The sequence below is a fragment of the Cygnus atratus genome, chromosome 5 (assembly GCF_013377495.2).
Source record: "Cygnus atratus isolate AKBS03 ecotype Queensland, Australia chromosome 5, CAtr_DNAZoo_HiC_assembly, whole genome shotgun sequence".
NCBI lineage: Eukaryota > Metazoa > Chordata > Aves > Anseriformes > Anatidae > Cygnus > Cygnus atratus.
The window spans coordinates 30,584,224-30,599,920 of NC_066366.1; the positions used below are offsets into that span (position 1 = coordinate 30,584,224).

General features: G+C 44.7%; 2 protein-coding genes across 17 annotated transcripts in view; one reads left to right on the forward strand and one right to left on the reverse strand.

Moving 5' to 3' along the window:
• PAPLN (papilin, proteoglycan like sulfated glycoprotein) overlaps nucleotides 1–10,414 on the forward strand; it is a 51,655-nt gene extending 41,241 nt beyond the window's left edge. For 2 of the 4 annotated variants that reach the window (XM_035540224.2, XM_035540222.2), the window contains 9 exons: nucleotides 93–230; nucleotides 1,093–1,217; nucleotides 2,150–2,288; nucleotides 3,708–3,845; nucleotides 4,462–4,589; nucleotides 5,157–5,265; nucleotides 6,592–6,767; nucleotides 7,171–7,377; nucleotides 9,136–10,414. In XM_035540224.2, the coding sequence (XP_035396117.1) occupies nucleotides 93–230; nucleotides 1,093–1,217; nucleotides 2,150–2,288; nucleotides 3,708–3,845; nucleotides 4,462–4,589; nucleotides 5,157–5,265; nucleotides 6,592–6,767; nucleotides 7,171–7,346 (1,129 nt within the window). In that variant the 3' untranslated portion in view covers nucleotides 7,347–7,377; nucleotides 9,136–10,414. The remainder of the gene's footprint in view (nucleotides 1–92; nucleotides 231–1,092; nucleotides 1,218–2,149; nucleotides 2,289–3,707; nucleotides 3,846–4,461; nucleotides 4,590–5,156; nucleotides 5,266–6,591; nucleotides 6,768–7,170; nucleotides 7,378–9,135) is intronic. The other 2 variants (XM_035540223.2, XM_035540225.2) reach the window with 2 other exon arrangements.
• Nucleotides 10,415–11,075: 661 nt separating this feature from the next.
• Nucleotides 11,076–15,697, reverse strand: part of NUMB (NUMB endocytic adaptor protein) — a 100,770-nt gene continuing 96,148 nt past the window's right edge. For 9 of the 13 annotated variants that reach the window (XM_035540235.2, XM_050710910.1, XM_050710909.1 and 6 more), the window contains one exon: nucleotides 11,082–13,016. In XM_035540235.2, coding sequence (XP_035396128.1) covers nucleotides 12,313–13,016 — 704 coding nt within the window. In that variant the 3' untranslated portion in view covers nucleotides 11,082–12,312. Of the gene's footprint in view, nucleotides 13,017–14,834; nucleotides 14,979–15,697 lie in introns of all 13 variants that reach the window. The other 4 variants (XM_050710907.1, XM_050710906.1, XM_050710908.1 and 1 more) reach the window with 2 other exon arrangements.

Sequence of the window (15,697 nt, forward strand, 5' to 3'; positions counted from 1 at the left end):
GCACTGCAGTTGTGACTCACCCATCGCCACATTAGAGGACCCAGAGGAGAGAAGGCAGCAGAGGTGCTAATGGAATCACTTTCTCTTTTAAGAGCCATTCTGGAGGAAGCCAAGCCCTCTCTTGTGACAGCAGTCGTGGGACAAAACATCCAGCTGGTCTGCAAGACAGGCACGTCCCCCTTCTCCAGAGTGGAGTGGATGAAGGATGGCCAGCCAGTCTCCTCTGACAGGTGAGCTCAGCTCCCTTTGTTGTAGAGTAGAGTTCACGGTCCTTGCTGGGTAGAGTGCCAAACATGCTTAAATGTTTGCCCACTTTCTTTGTAATCTCATTGTTAACATTCTTTGGGAAAAAAAAAAAAAGGGAAGAAGGATTGATAAAGGAACAAGCTCATGTACTGACCTAAGAGCACCCCGAACATGAGCTGTCCACCTGGCCTGTGCACGGCAGAGAGAGAGACACTCTGCAATAGTATTGAGGCATTGGGCAGTGTTTTGGGGCAGCACTTGTTCTGCCCCCTAACAAGGCGCCAGTGAATTGACTTGTGGGCAGTTACACAGAAAAACGTTGGCTGTGTAGGATTCTTCTTGGTCAGCACTAAGTAGTCCAGGGTGAAGCTCATAGCCAAATAAGTTCCTCTGGCTGGAATTTTCTGGTACTGTCATCTAAAATGCAATGCTTTTAAAAGCATTTTTAAAGCGTTTTGTCCTGGGAAATCTGTTTCCTGCAACAGTTTGGTTCCAGAGAGTCACTTTTTGTTATGAAAATCACAGTTGTTAAGAAAAGCCAAGTTGTGCTTTTATGTTTGCAAATGACTGCTGGGGCTCGAGCTCCTGCCTGGAAGGGCAATTTCCCTCCTCACGGGAGAGGATCGCTGAAAGCAGTTCCCTATTTTCCCATCTCAGTTTCCTCTCTGTTCCTGACCTCCTTTCTGCTGCAGTTATTTCCCCTGCCTGTGACCCCTCTGTGGTCAACAGCGTTTCGTTGTTTCTAAGCTGGGGAAGGCACTACATGCTGGTGGTTTATGTAACACCAGCTTGAAGGCTGCTCTGCCTTGGCCAGGCAGAGGCCATTAATCCCTGCTCCTGTTGCAGGCACGCCTACCAGTCCGACAGCTCCTTAGTTATCAGCCACAGCAAGCCAGAGGACGCCGGGACTTACACGTGCCTCATTTCTGATGGGAGGACGGAGAGACGGCAGATTCAGTTACAGATCATAGGTGATTTATCTTCTGCTTGACACCAAAGAGGTAGCTCAGGGCTCCCTGATAACAGACACTGACAACAGGGGCAGTAAAGCCAATCGCAGGAGCAAACTTCCTCCGCTGCCACGCTGCGCTAGCGGCGTTGCCTTCGCTCCATAGCAATGGTGTCCCAAGGTCACACAGCCAGTCTCTTCTGCTCTACGGGAGCCAAGAGGAAGAGCAGAGGTAGCAGGGATTCTTCTGGCGTTGTGTCATGATAAAGCCCTTGCTGTAAAGCATTTCCCCCCCTGTAGAGCCATCCCAATGCGTGGAATTGTGGTTTGCCTGTGACCTGCCCCATTTCCAGCATAACAGGCATGTTGTCCTGCCTGAGAGCCATCAGTGCCCTCCTGATCCCAGACAGGAGGCCACAGAAAATGGCTTTCTGCAGTTTGCTGTGCCCTCCATCTCGCTCTAACATGACCAGTTTGCCATAGCTGCCCTTGTTGGTGCATTTATGTTTTGTGTTTTGCCAAAACAAGTCCTTCTGGGTAACAGATTATTCCCTGTTGCAAAAAAGCCATGTCATGTTTAAGAAACAAAACCCAAAAAAATACAAAAGACTGGTCTAAAAAGATGGGTCAGCAAGCCACCCTTTGCAGCCTTCAGTCCTGAGATGTACCTTGTCACAGCAATGGCTCAGAGGGCAGAAGGCAATGTGGCCTAAGGGGTGCTGCAACATACTCGCTGACAGAGGAGAGAAAGGCGCCTAAAAATGCTTGCCTGCAGGTCTGTGACTCTCATTAGTCAACAGCACAGGCTCACTGCACCAGTCAGTCAGAAAACAGATGGCTGAAGGGCTCCTTGGCTCCAGTTCAGCAAGCTCTCCCAAGCTCACAGAAACCCTACGCAAGAGGTCACAGTAAGAAGGGTCTTTTTATTCACATATGGCATTTTATTTTGAATAGAGTACCAGAGTGCTGTTCTGGCAGAGGGTGAGAGAGGTCAGGTCCTTCACAAGGAAAATCAGCAGCACCAAGGGCTATCCAGAGGCGGGAAGGTTGTGCAGGCAGCCAGCTCCTCCGTGCATCCACAATTCGCATATAGGTGAGTTCATACACAGCAACAGTTTGTCCCCCGTGACCAGCTGATGAACCATATGGCATCTCTTCATGTAGAAAAACTGAAGATTGGAAAGGTCCCGGGTCAGCTGTTCTGGGGCACAGTTGGGAGGCAAGGAAGACTGAACTGTTGACAACAGGAGCAGGCAAAGATCCCGGCTGCAAGCTGTCTTCTGGCCTCCCAAGGGTCCCTTGAAAAAAGCAGATCCTGAGCAAAGATGCTCAGGGAAGCTGACAGCAAAGGAGCCAGGTTCAAACAAATATAGAAATGTCAGGGGCAGCATCTTTAGCTGTTCAACTTATTGCAGCCAGAAAGAGAAACCTCTTCTGGGAAAAAAAAAGCAAAGCAAGTGTGAACTGCTTAACTAGCACAGAATAGACATATGTATATTTTTTTAAAAAAGCTCCAGATACTTTAATCCCCACCCTTTTATTTTAAATATTTTGTGAACAAACGAGTTTGACTCAAGCTATCTTCTCACGTACTGGGTGGAATACTTTGTAGCTTCCTGCCTGTTTCTCTGATGCTTCTAGGTCCTGCAGAAATAAAAGAGTAAAAGCTGGTTTTGCCTTAAATGCAGCACACTGGGGCTCCAAACTAAATGGGACCGTGATTTGATCCCTCTCTGTTTTTGACTTTGCAACCAAAACCCCAGCCAATTTGCTGAACTCTCCAGTAACCTCCTTAGCTGCTTCTGCCTAAAAGCAGAAAGAAGTGATTCATTGAATTAAGAACATTGAATTAAGGCTCTTTGGTATTGTTTTTTGAGATCAAGAATTCAGGTCAGAGGATGGGGGTTGGGGAGATGATGTTTTCTTTGACTCTGGGAACATCATGGCTTAGTTCTCTTCCGAAATGGTGTTTATCTGTAGTTAGAGAGCAAAGAGCATGAGGAGATGAGTGGTGTAAGAGCCTGTGTCCAGCCTTTCAGCTGCATACAGTGGATGCCCTTGCATGCAGTCAGACAGGTGATTGCAATGGGCTTGTCATACCCCCCAAAAAATATTTGTTTTCATGTGCCAGACAAGCACCTTGGGGGAAGCCTGCTTGGTGACCTGTTCTCAGGGGCTTTGTGCCATTTGCTGTGTGTTTATGCTGTTAATGCTTCCGAGGATTTTAGCCAGAGGGATGCTCTGGGTTGCTGTCCCTGAAGGGTTAAGTTGGCTGGCAGGAGTGCAGCACCACGCTGTGCTGAACCGGAGCAGGATTTGGTAGAGGCTGCTTTTTTCTGAGGGTGGCGAGTGTTGTTTATGGCAAGTATCGGAGCTCTGATGGGAGCAGGGAGACCGCCCTTTCCCATTGGAGGCAAAAAATAAGGTTTGTGATTAAAAAGGCCTTGTGCTGAAGGTCAGATGCTGAATGAAAAAGCTGATGCATCTTTTGCTGTGCTTGTGGACTTTGCAGGTTGAAAATGGATAAGAGCGAGCCCTCAGTGGTGGAGGCCGGCATCGGGGATAGAGTCAGACTGCCCTGCGCAGTGGAAGCATCGCCAGCTCTCACCATCGAGTGGCAGAAAGATGGGCAGCCCCTCTCCTCTCCCAGGTGAGCTCCCAGGTGGCTCTACCATACCTACAGGCAGGTTTGTGGGGAGGAGAGCCCCAATCTCCTGTTTCCTTCCTGAAGGAACAGCTCTGCTGGCCATGCAGGTAGGGCCCATTGTGCTTTATGCCGGGCAGCTTCATCTGTTAGGGCCAGACAGTCACAGGTCAGAGCCTGAACATTGAGCTCACGAGTGAACAGCTGTGATAGAGAGTCTACAAGTGAGCCAAAGCTGGAATTTGTTCACCTACAAGATTAGCAAAAAAGAGGAAACTTGCCAAAAAATACCTGTTATGCAAAACAAAGCAGAGACTCGCAGCAAACAAAGAGATCAGGGTGCCTGCAGTGAACTTCCAGAGCTTTTAGGCTGCTGTCCTGCAACTTCCTTCACCTGCTGCTACCAGAAAACCAGCTATAGCCAAAAGCTTTTCCGGAGGTCACAGCGCTGGTGATGGGATTTCAAGGCCAAGGGTTGTATTGCAGATTGAACTGGGCTGCTGCTAAATCTTCGCTCAGTGTTACTACAAAGTTGTGCGCAAGGCACACCCTCAGTTCTGGTGGCTGGAGTCCCACCCTGGCCCAAGCACAGGCTGAGGGGGTTTCTGGTTTTGTCCCTCAGACACAGGCAGCAGTCAGACGGGGCGCTGGTCATCAGCCGGCTCAGCACTGAAGATGGCGGCTTCTTTACCTGCATCGCCTCCAACGGACGTGACCAGGACCAGCGTCAGGTCCTGCTCCGACCTCTAGGTACCAGACGGGTGGCAGTGTTGCATGTCTGTACACACACGTGTGCACACACTGTGAAACAGGGAGGGCTGGGAAGAATGTGGGTTTCTGCTCTGGTGATGCCTCTTGGCTTCATACCTCATGTTTAACAGGCAGCTTGAGGGCGACGGAAGAGTGAGGTTCTTCTACCCAATGTAATCTGATGTGCCTAGTAGATCATGGTGCTCCAGACAGCTGAGAAGAGGGACTGCTAGCACAGTGAGAGTGGCTCTTGAGCCTCATTTTTAGGATGCTGGTACAGAATGGGTATAGCAGAAGCAAGAGGCAATAAGGAGGCAGTTCTGCGCACATGGTGTGCTTGTGTCCAGCTGGAGGAAAAAGCTCTTTGAAACCTCTGCTGCTTGCGCTGGCTTGGGCCAAAGCCCTTAGGAAATATGACATTCCCCACAGCAATAGCTGTCAGAACTCCCAGCGTGCTGGTTCAAAGGCCTCGAAGCCTGTAGTTCACCACAGCGTATGTTGGACTCTTCCCATGAGGGAATGCGTGGCATTGTCTCCTTCCTAGTGATGATTTCCCTTCTGGCCTAGGAGAACTGAGGATCTCTGGCCTTCTGCCAAGCATCATGGTACCTGAGGGAGAAACTGCTCAACTTCGCTGTATGGTGACTGGCAACAATGTGAATATAAGGTGGTCAAGGTGAGCAAAAATGAGACAGAGCTGGCCTTCCCTTCTCTTCTTGAACCTCATCACTAATCCTCCAACTAATAATGCAGGATGCCTGCCAGGTAACGGAGAAAACCATGGTTCTCAGCCCCAGCTGGCATCACCCACCCTTTCCTAACCAACTTGACCATTACCCTGAAAATCCTAGGCAGATCCTAGGAGAGTGGTCACCAAGTTCACATTCCAGTCACATGAGGAGGAAAGCAGACTTTGAGCTAAGATTATATATTAATGTAATGTGTATATATATACACATTACAATAGCAAAAATTAAAGTTAGAAACCAGAGGATGATTTTTGGTTGGTCTTTAGAAAACTCTCTGTGGCTAACCCTAGCAAATGTTTTAGCCCCTGCAATAACAGCATCTCTTTCCCAGCTTTGCGCTGTAACAATTCTGCCCTTCTACTGTCAGGCGGGAGCAAATGGGAATTTAAAGCCCTTTTGGTAAGGGTAAAGGCTGTGTCCTCTTCTCATGAAGTTTTACAGTGAAAATGAGTTTGTGCAAGTATGTGGTGATTTGGGTGGTGTTTTTTTTTTTTCCCTATTTGAAAATAATCAGTTCCATTTTGAAGCTTTCTTGCAAAGGATCCAGGGAGATGGATTAGTAATTGTTTCAATCCCTCTAGTCCCAAGGGGTAGGACTGAAGTGGGCCATCTCACAAAGAGAGCTATTCTTCCATATGTAAGTTTGGTATTTGAGTCAACAAAATGATGCAAGTATCAGTATGAATGAAACTTTTTTCAGTGAATAAAATTTACTTTCCTTGGTAACTGGGAGTCCATAGTTCAGGCAGTTTTCTTGCCATGCACAGAGTATTCCAGGAGGAGCAGAACAGATACAATCTTGCTGATATTTTAAACGTTTTTAAACAGACTTTTAAGGGAGAGGAAAGAGGTTGCATTGCTCACTGCCCTGTATGTTCCTCAGGCATGTGCACAGCTATCAATGCCTGCCAAACAAGCACTGCCAGACCACGACCTGGAGAGAGGGAAATGCACCCTGGATTTTCTTGTAGATCCTCAAACCTCAAAAATGTGTCATACTGGAAAAGGCAAAGGCTTTATACAGATCACACAGCTAGCTGCCTCCCATGAAGGCAGTGGGCTAATAAGCAGACTCGCTCAGGCTCAAATTACTACCTAATTGCAGAGCCAGGTTATGGCAAAAGAAGAGGTCTTCCTTTGCACTGAATTTGTAACAATTCACCTCTTTCACAAAGCATCAGTTTCCAAACAGCACAGAGGTTCCTTTAGCTCCCATGGGTGGGAACAGTGGTACAAAACGCTTTTCATTACAGGAATGGAGTCCCAATGCGGGCAGACGGTCACCACATCCACCTGTCCCAGGATGGAAGCCTAATCATAAGCAACGTTCAACTGGCTGACGAGGGATCCTACACGTGCAGCGCCTACAGCAGCAGCAACTCCGTCAGTGCCAGCACTGAGGTGAAAGTGTTGAGGAACAGGCCTAGTCGTGAGTACAACTTGTCTTCCCTGCTTCTCCGGCACAGGGCCTGCCCCTTGGCCATTGCTGTAAGGCTGCCCACTGTGTGCCTGTCCACCACCAATCTCTGAAACTGGGGTGCAGCAGGAGCCTCTGGGTGAGCTCAAAAGCAGGGTGGTAGAAACAAACCCCCCCCCCACCAGGGCACTGGGAGCCTCAGAATCCCAGAAACTGCATTCTCTTTCTTTGTCTAACCAGAGGTGTCAGTTTCTTTTACCCATCCTTAATGTTGGACTATATTTAAAATAACACCCTTAGAGCTGTCAGGGTGGAGAGAGCAGGAACCTGCTGTGTTTTTTGAGAGGGAAATGAAACCTGAGGACAAGCTGGGAGGCTGTGTTTTCAGCTGGCTTTACCTTTTGCTTGGCTGCAGCAGCTGTGAATCACGTTGTGGACCTGAGCAGAGAGTGCGTGGACCAGCCACACCTCGCCAACTGTGACCTGATTGTGCAAGCCCAGCTCTGCAGTAACGAGTACTACTCCAGCTTCTGCTGCGCTAGCTGCTCTCACTACAAGCCGCAGGCCAGCCCTCCGCGTCACAGCGGGTGACAGAGACCTCCAAGGCCACACGAAACAACAGGTGACTGATTACAAGACAGGAATTCTGACCTCTGTCCTTGTACTGCATGAAACTGTTTCGGGAGCTCTGTCCTAGTTGAAAGCTCAAGAGGGTGAATGTAACACTGTAATGTAACACTGCAGGGGGTGTAACTGTGGAAAGGTGGGAGAACCACCATCCTCCATCTTACTGCTAACTTCTTCCCCCTCCCCACCCCACTCCCTTATGCCCTGCAATAGCTAACCCATCTCTTCACGTAACAGTAGTTGCTCATGGAGGCAGGTGATACTGGGAATGTAAGGACTGTGACTTTAGAGAGGGCAGATAACCAGCATAAAAGAGAAAGAGCCTGATTCTTCACATAAGGAAGGAGAGAATAGCTCCTAATAAAAGGGAAAAAAAAAAAAAGTCTGAAGCAGCTGTAGGTGGGCCTGAACTGTCTTAACTAAAGCACTAATGATTGAGGAACATTTATAATCCTGGGGAGCATTTTCCATCTAAATGCAAAGAACTCTAGCCATTAGAAACAGCTTGAGGCATATAAAGTTAGTGTTCGTGTCCTCTGAGATTACAAGCTCTGACGATGCAGCTGTAATGTCACATACTGTACTTTTTTTATTGCAATACTCAGATAAATTTCTGTTTGGGTCAGTTTGGTTTCTACTTGAATGTGTTCAGCTTTGAAATGCAGAAGCAATGCTTCACAGAAAGCTTAGGACAAAATGGAAGAATACTTTTAGCCCTTTCTAAATGGTAGGGACAATTTAGATGCATATAGGGTCATTATTATCTGTTCTGAGATGCTGCAATTTAAATATCAAAATCTCTGTAAAGGATTATCAGGGTTTTTTGTTTTTATTTCAGAGGCAGAACAGTGATGGTGAATTTAATGCAAAGATAGGCTCTGTGGTAGCATTGTGCTGCTTGGAGAGGCAAATAATATGCACATACAAAGAGATGTAGGGGTACTTTACGTGCTGGAATAAACTTCCTAATGATCTGCTCCAGTCTCAGTTAAGTTCAGGAATGCCTGTCTCTGCACGGGTCCTGGGCTGATTGTTGCTGATATGTGCTAAGAAATGAGGACTTCCAGATGCAGAGCAGCTACAGCTGAAAAGCATCTGTCACATCTGGGCTAAGACAGAGCAGTAGCTATCTGCGTATGAGGCTCTGAAAGAGATTCTCAGGCATTAAGGTAGGTGTGGGTGTGGAGGGTGATATTACATGATGATTTGTTGACCCAGGTGACCAGGTATTTGGTGTCTACAGTATCTCAAAATGGAATTAAAACTTCCAAGCAAAACCATTTTTTTTACAGCCTCCAGAAACATGGTTTCACCCTTAGACCCAGCAGCGACTCCACTTTCCTTATGCCACACTCCCTGCTCAGACTTGGATAGGTTACTCATAATAATTAGCACCACATCCCATTTATTATATGTATAGATGTAGCTGTACATCTAGGCCAGTACACTGATGTGTAGTGTTGGTGGTTGCAGGTGGGTGGTAAGGATTTGTTTTTTGTGGTTGGGTTGGTTTTGTTTTTCTGCCTACTCTGCTGCTTTAATTTATGGCTTCTATGGAAGGAATCTAATTCTGGGCTGTGATCACTGCTCTCTGCGCCTTCAGCCCAGAACCAGCGCTCAGGGCAGCAGTCATACATGGGTGTAAATCCCCAGGCTTGGCAGCCTAAAGCTGGCTTGGACGCTAAATCCAGTAAATCAGTTTAGCTGCATCTAAAAATAAGAACTACTAACCTAATGATTGCACTCTCTTCAGCACAGGTATGGCTTCAGGACTGGACACAATGCTTTAAGATGTGAACACACCAAACAGTCTCGAAGCAATCCAGTAAAGGAGCAACAGGTGACACAGTCAAACAGCTATTTGGGGCATTTTTTTTATTTTTACTTTTTGAGGCCAATGATAGAGTCTGCTTGCTAGAAAAGACAAAACTTATTTTCAAAGAAGACCCTTCAGTTTGGCAATTAGGAAAAACTTCCTCTGCTCTAAGTCGTAGAATGTTACATTGACAAATTGTGACGTTGCAGTCATTGACTATTTGAGGACAACTCAAGCCCTGAGATAAATTCTAATTGTGTTTGTACATAAATTTGCATTTAACATTGCAAAATGGCGCTCTGTACAGGATGTTTTGGTATATAGTATAACTCTGCCTTCAGAGACCACAGACTAATGTAAAATTGTGTAAATTCCAGTCATGTGTGGCAGGTATAGAGGGGAGTTAAGGTCTGTGAACCTTCTCAGGAAGATGGTTAGCCATTGATTATGCTTACATCAGATCCCTTTCTCCCAGAATAAGCAGTTGTTTCTGTAATAAATCTCTTTCTACTCTGTCAGAGGCTCTATTTTTATACGAGTTAAATAGTTAGCTTTCATTTGAGCTGTATGATTACATACAACACGGTCAGGGAGTGCTACCTCAAGCCTGGTGAGGTCTGTAATGGGCACCTGTATTCTGATGGACTGGACTTTACAACTGAAGGTACTTTTTTTTTTCCCTTGTTGTTTATTCTCTGACCTCTTTCAGATGTGTAACCATAGTAAAAAGGACAGTATTTGAAGGCGTGCAGTTCACTGCTTTAAATACATGCCGTGACTGTAATAGTTAACTAAGGGGTGTTTGTATTTTTTCTATTTAGCAAGCTGAGATTTTCCTTCTATGTAGCATCACTTTTAACTTCCTAACTGTTTGATTTTTGATTCGCAAATCAAGATAGCGGTTTTCCTCCCTAAACAATGGGTTGTAGGAAGGTCACAGATATCTCCTTTGCTGTTACCTCCTAGGCAGGGGAAGGGTGTAACTGCAATGGGCTATTTTCATCTGATTGCTGGACACTGCTGTGAAAGTCTAGGGAACTGATAGGAAAAACAAAAAAAAAACAAACATCTATAACATTTTATTATAAATGCTAGTTCTCTAAGCATGTATGACCAAGTATTCACTTGCTTTTCGACAGCTAAGTATTGAGAGCAATTCCAATACCATAAAGAGCGTTGGTCATTACTATTAATACCATACTGAACTTAATTGCTTTATGTAAGAACAAACCTGTGCAGGAAAGAAGCACCAATTTTCTAGACCACGTCACTGTGAGAATCACAGTATGTGTCTAGAAATGGAAACTCCTGGCGAGCCCAAATGCTACGGCCACATCAGGGGACCATTTCTCCCCTTTCAGGTCTGACTTCTTTTTAATGTCTAGAACTACTTCACATGCATAAGACTGAAGTAAAAACCAATCATACTAAAAGAAAAGGGATCAACTTACTGGTAGAACAGCAAGGAGTGAAAATACATTCTCTTCTCCGGTGGCTGTTAGGGTCTTCACTCCTTTTAAAAGCAAAGGGAAGAAAACCAAACTGAGCTTTCCTTTTTGAATGTTAGTGTGCTCATCCTTGTCTCTCTGTAAATATTCAATTAGAAAAATTCAGTGATGCAAACCCAGAATCCAATGTTTTCAGTAAAGCCCTCCTTTGCAGAGCTTTAAATAGCTGTGGGTCAAAAGGATATTTGCAAGTTCAGTCCTAAAGTTCAAGGTAACATAACATGGCGTAAAAAATAATAAGTGTGCAAATACCAATAGTAAGCTTACAGGTTAGCAGGCAGGGCTTTTTACAGCCACCTAACAACAGAGAAGAAACCCAAAAGGGCAAATCCTGAAAACAGGGGGTGGGAATAAGACAGGGCTTCAAAGACAAGGTTTCTACCACCAACATTTATTTCTGTTAAAGCAGATTATAAATCATCAGTACAAATATATATATAACTTACATTTGCTTGTAAGGCCAAAGTTTAAAAGTAAAGTTAAAATGAGATGGATTTCACGATTCACTGGAGGCAGAACCTGGACCAGCTGCAGCCTTAACCACAAGGTTTCACAAATCAGTGGAAAAAAATAAAAACAGAAGTTAAAAAACCTCTAAGATCTATTGACAGACAAACAAAAAATGGGTTCCTAGGTAGCCCCAGGATGTAGATATGATTACGGTAAGTTGTCACAGTAGTGTTAGAACCAATCGATTAAGACAAGAAAACTGCAGCAATACATGAAAGAAAAAAAACATACTATATATATATATAATATGTAGCTTGATTCCAATAAAAAACAGTTAATTTTCCCCATGGTTTTCAAACCATGACAATACTGTTCTTTAATTTTATTTAAAACTACGATATAATGACTTACTGGTTGTGATTGTTGTTGCAATATGCTACTTACAATGAACAGATAGATACAAGAACAAGCTAGAGCCCCTTTTTCCACCCCCTGATATTACTTACAATAAGAATCAGAGATAAATCAATCTTATATACAATTTCTTACATCCAACCCCCCCCCTTTTTTTTAAACCTTTGGCAAGATTACTTACAACTCATACGGCTTTTAATATCCACTATTTAAAATATCCTAAATGCATAAAAATAAAAATTTTGGCTTTACTTTATTCTTTACATATAATATTCACTTTGTTACTCAAAATGGAAGCTCAACTTTTTCCACAAACCTAGCTTTTGCTAAGCAGGTGACAATCTCCCACCCATACTTCCCCCCCAAACCCCATTTTTCCCTGAGGGGGAATGTCCAGGACTTGCAGGGCATCAGAAGGACACGAATATAAAATCTGCCTTCCTTTCTGTGAGATAACTTGTTTCTGCAGAACAGGCTTCAGTACTGGGTGCCCACCTCTGCTGTGTTTGACGTCCAGCTTTCCAAGTAAGGAGGGAATGCAGACTGGGGTGGCTCCCGGATTCCTTTTAAACGTTAAACTCTGTGTCTGTTTATACCCTCCCCGTAACTGCTCCCTCTTTCTAACCCATTTTCACTTGAAGGGACCTTTGGGATTATCAAAGCAAACTGATCAGAAACAGTCCCCTCTGCTCCCTTTATCCCTCTAGCCTAATGTACAATTTATCTACCCCCGTAGGGCTGCTTAAAGTTCGATCTCAAATGTCTTCTGTAAATCACTCGAGAAGGGGTTAGTTGGAGAGGGATTAGTGCGCTGCTTTGCCTTGCCCTCGAGTGCTGCCCACTGCGCTTCAAAGGGGTCTACCTGCGGAGCAGCTGCGGGAGGCTGCGAATGCTTGTCCTCTGCAGCCCACTTGCCACCGTCAACTCCGTTGAAAGCCGCAGAGCCGTTGTGCTGCGCAGGCGGAGTGAAGAAAGGGCTGCTCGTAGCACTGCTGCTTTCGTACTGAGGGAACGTCTGCTGTTTGACAAGACTGGGTGACTGGTGCGGGTGGGCTGCTGGAGTGTGGCTTGCCGTACCGAAGACGTTGGCTACCATCTGGGAAGGCGTGATTCCCACCACAGGTACGCTCGGGGCTGCGTAGGTCATCCCATTTGCTACAGCGTAGGGCTGAGCTGGAATAAATGGTGGCTGCATGGGCGGTACCACGCCAACCGGCACAGGCTGGGGTGCAATGTAGGTGCTCACAGGGAAGGCTGGTGCTGACTGGGAAGCTGCTGGAGGAGGCTGTAGTAGTGGCTGCGGGGCTGGGGCTGGCTGCTGCTGGGCTCGGACCGTCTTTGAGACCTCTTCCAACCAGCGGTCTGCCTCTGAGGGGGTACGTCTGTGATTTCCTTGGAAGAGACTTGGTGAGGCTGTACCCGAGGAGGTGCCACTCCATTCAGTGCCTGAGAACGAAAGCACGGGAAAGTCATTAATGTTTCTATTCCTCGCCCTTTTATCGGTTAGAAAAAATGGAGGATGCACACAAGGTCAGTCGGGCCTTCTCCCTCCGCAGCCAGGAGATCGCTACCCAGAGCCAGAGCATCTTTTTGCAGCCGGTACACTGTTCTGTCACAGGGAGTGTTGGTCAAGAAGGGATGGAGAAGAGTTTCCTCCCTAAAGTGCAGATTTTTGTTTTGTGATGTTTTTGGTTTGTTTTCTGTTATTATTTTGTTCCATTTTGTTCTTTTCTTTTTTCTTTTTTTTTTAAATAGCAGACGTCTGGAACTTTAGGGCATGAAGAAGAGCTGCCACCTGCCTTCGTTACTTAGTGGCAATGATCTAGTCCATAACCTCTAAAATTCCTCTATTAGGGGAGCATCAATTTATGCATGTATAGCTCAGGAGTGGTGGACTGTTATAACACAAAGCTTTATGAAACTTTTTAAGGCTCATTTGCCTTATTTCCTAAATTAAGGCTTTACCCTTTGCAGTACAGCAATGCAATGGCATAAGGAGTTCAAGGCAACATTTCTTTTTCTGTCCCATACATGTTGAAGTGAAGCGTGAGCACTCACTACTATATACATGAACATTTAAGGCAGTACATCTAATCAAATTGCCATGTAATATATAAACTGTACTTACTATGACTTCCTGTTTATGTTCTTTCTCCATCTCCATTCTTCCCTTAGTCTTTTCATAATTCGTGCTGCTAACCTCTCAAATTCTTTTGCAGTGCTCAATGCTTAACATTTCAGATTTTTCTTCTACAACTACAGCTTTATTTTAACTCATTTATCTTCAGTGATTAAAAAAATCACCATCATTTCCATTCCTCCCATGCTTTCAAAACCATCTTCCATTAGCTGAGTTCTACAATCTTCCTTCTCCCTACGGCTTTATATTCTCTTCCCTTCCCATAGGACCTCACCAGCTTTTTAATGTGATGAGAGAAGCAACCTGGAATGCTCTGCAATTCATGTGCTATTCGGTGTTTTAGAAAAGTAGAAAATCATTACTGCTCAGTACTCTTCATTCAGTCTAATCGTAGCAACTAGTTAAACTCCACCTAAGATCAGTTGTTCACTGTTGTTTTTTACAGTGGTAACTCGAAGGCAGAGCTTAAGGTCTCTCTCTTACAGAGGAAGACTGACTGGTAATGGGCCTGGTGCTGTTACAAGGGCAAACAGAACCTATTTCAGTAGCAAGGTTGTTTCTTTCTGGTGGCACTTGCACCAGGAAATGTTTGTTCATAGCTTTCTAGCGTATTTGTCCATATGGGTGACAGCCATTAAATTACCACCTTACATTGGATATGAATATAGACAAGAAGATATAGACAAGACATATAAAGTCTATATGAAATAGACTGTATGGACAGACTAAATTTATTAAACAGAAGAAATTAATTTCTAAAGTCTTCAAGCACCCAACTTAATCTCTCCTTATCTATGTTCATGGCAAGAATGCACAAAAATCATTTTGGGTAAGCATACAGATTCTTTCCTCTTCATCCCCAAACACGCTATTTCATTATTTCCTTTTTTAAGCATCAGATTTCCTAAAACACTGACAAAATAAGAAACAGTCTAGCTTACAGACCCAGGACCAGTGAGTTCATAGCTTCCCTCCATCCACTTGTGCAAAACGCTACTACTTCCAGCTTTTGTTATTGTTCCTTCCACTTTTCATTAAGTGGCACTGACAGCCATCTCAAGGGCTCTATTATGCTTTTGATCCAAGTTCTCATAGCAATGCACAGGATCTACTTCCAATCTTACCGGAGACCATGGCTGCAGCTCCAGTATTAGCAGCAGGAGCATGAGCCCAAGGATTGGTTTCACGAACTGGCATAGCTGTGGACACAACAGCAGCTTGGGATGGTTTAGCAGCAAGCACACAGAAGGCAGAGGCAGTGCCATTAACTAAAATGGGAGCAGACAACATCAGTGCAATTAATTCATGCAAGGCATGCACATGACTGGAATATTAGTGGGCCATGTCGTAACTATTAACATACAATTTTAAACACTTCCACATGACAGCAGTTTGTGTAAATTAGCCAAATTGGACTGACAGTTGATGAAGCTCATAAATTCCATTTCACCAAGCCAACTCTTGTTAACAGTTGTGGGGTGGTGGGGTTTTGTTTATTTCATGAGGCCTTCAATTCTCATGACTGACCAAAGTTAAATTTGTTGGTTTTTATAGAAGAGATATAGCTCACCAGAAGTTACAGTATAATTAATTTTAAATTCCAAACAACCACCGATTTTGGATGCAAAATAACAACTACATTTAACAAGGAGAGGTTCCTTCCCCACACTATTTGTATAAAAGCACATCAGTGGAATGAAGATTAGAGGCTACTAAGAGTTCTATAGTTTACATCTCCGTAGGTTATCTGGGAGTTTGTGTGAAAAATGGTAATCATGGTGGCACAAAATCTTCTTCCTGTGCTGGATTTGGTTTCTGTGACACACAATTGTTAAGATTTTTCCAATTCAGGAGGCAGAATGATTAAAATAGCCATTATCTTAAAGCCAGTCCCTTCTACAGGTAACTATCGTGTGGTAGGTGCATGAACTTTTTGTTAAAAACACAGAAAAACTGAACAGATGAAATGAATAAAGCAGGATGCATG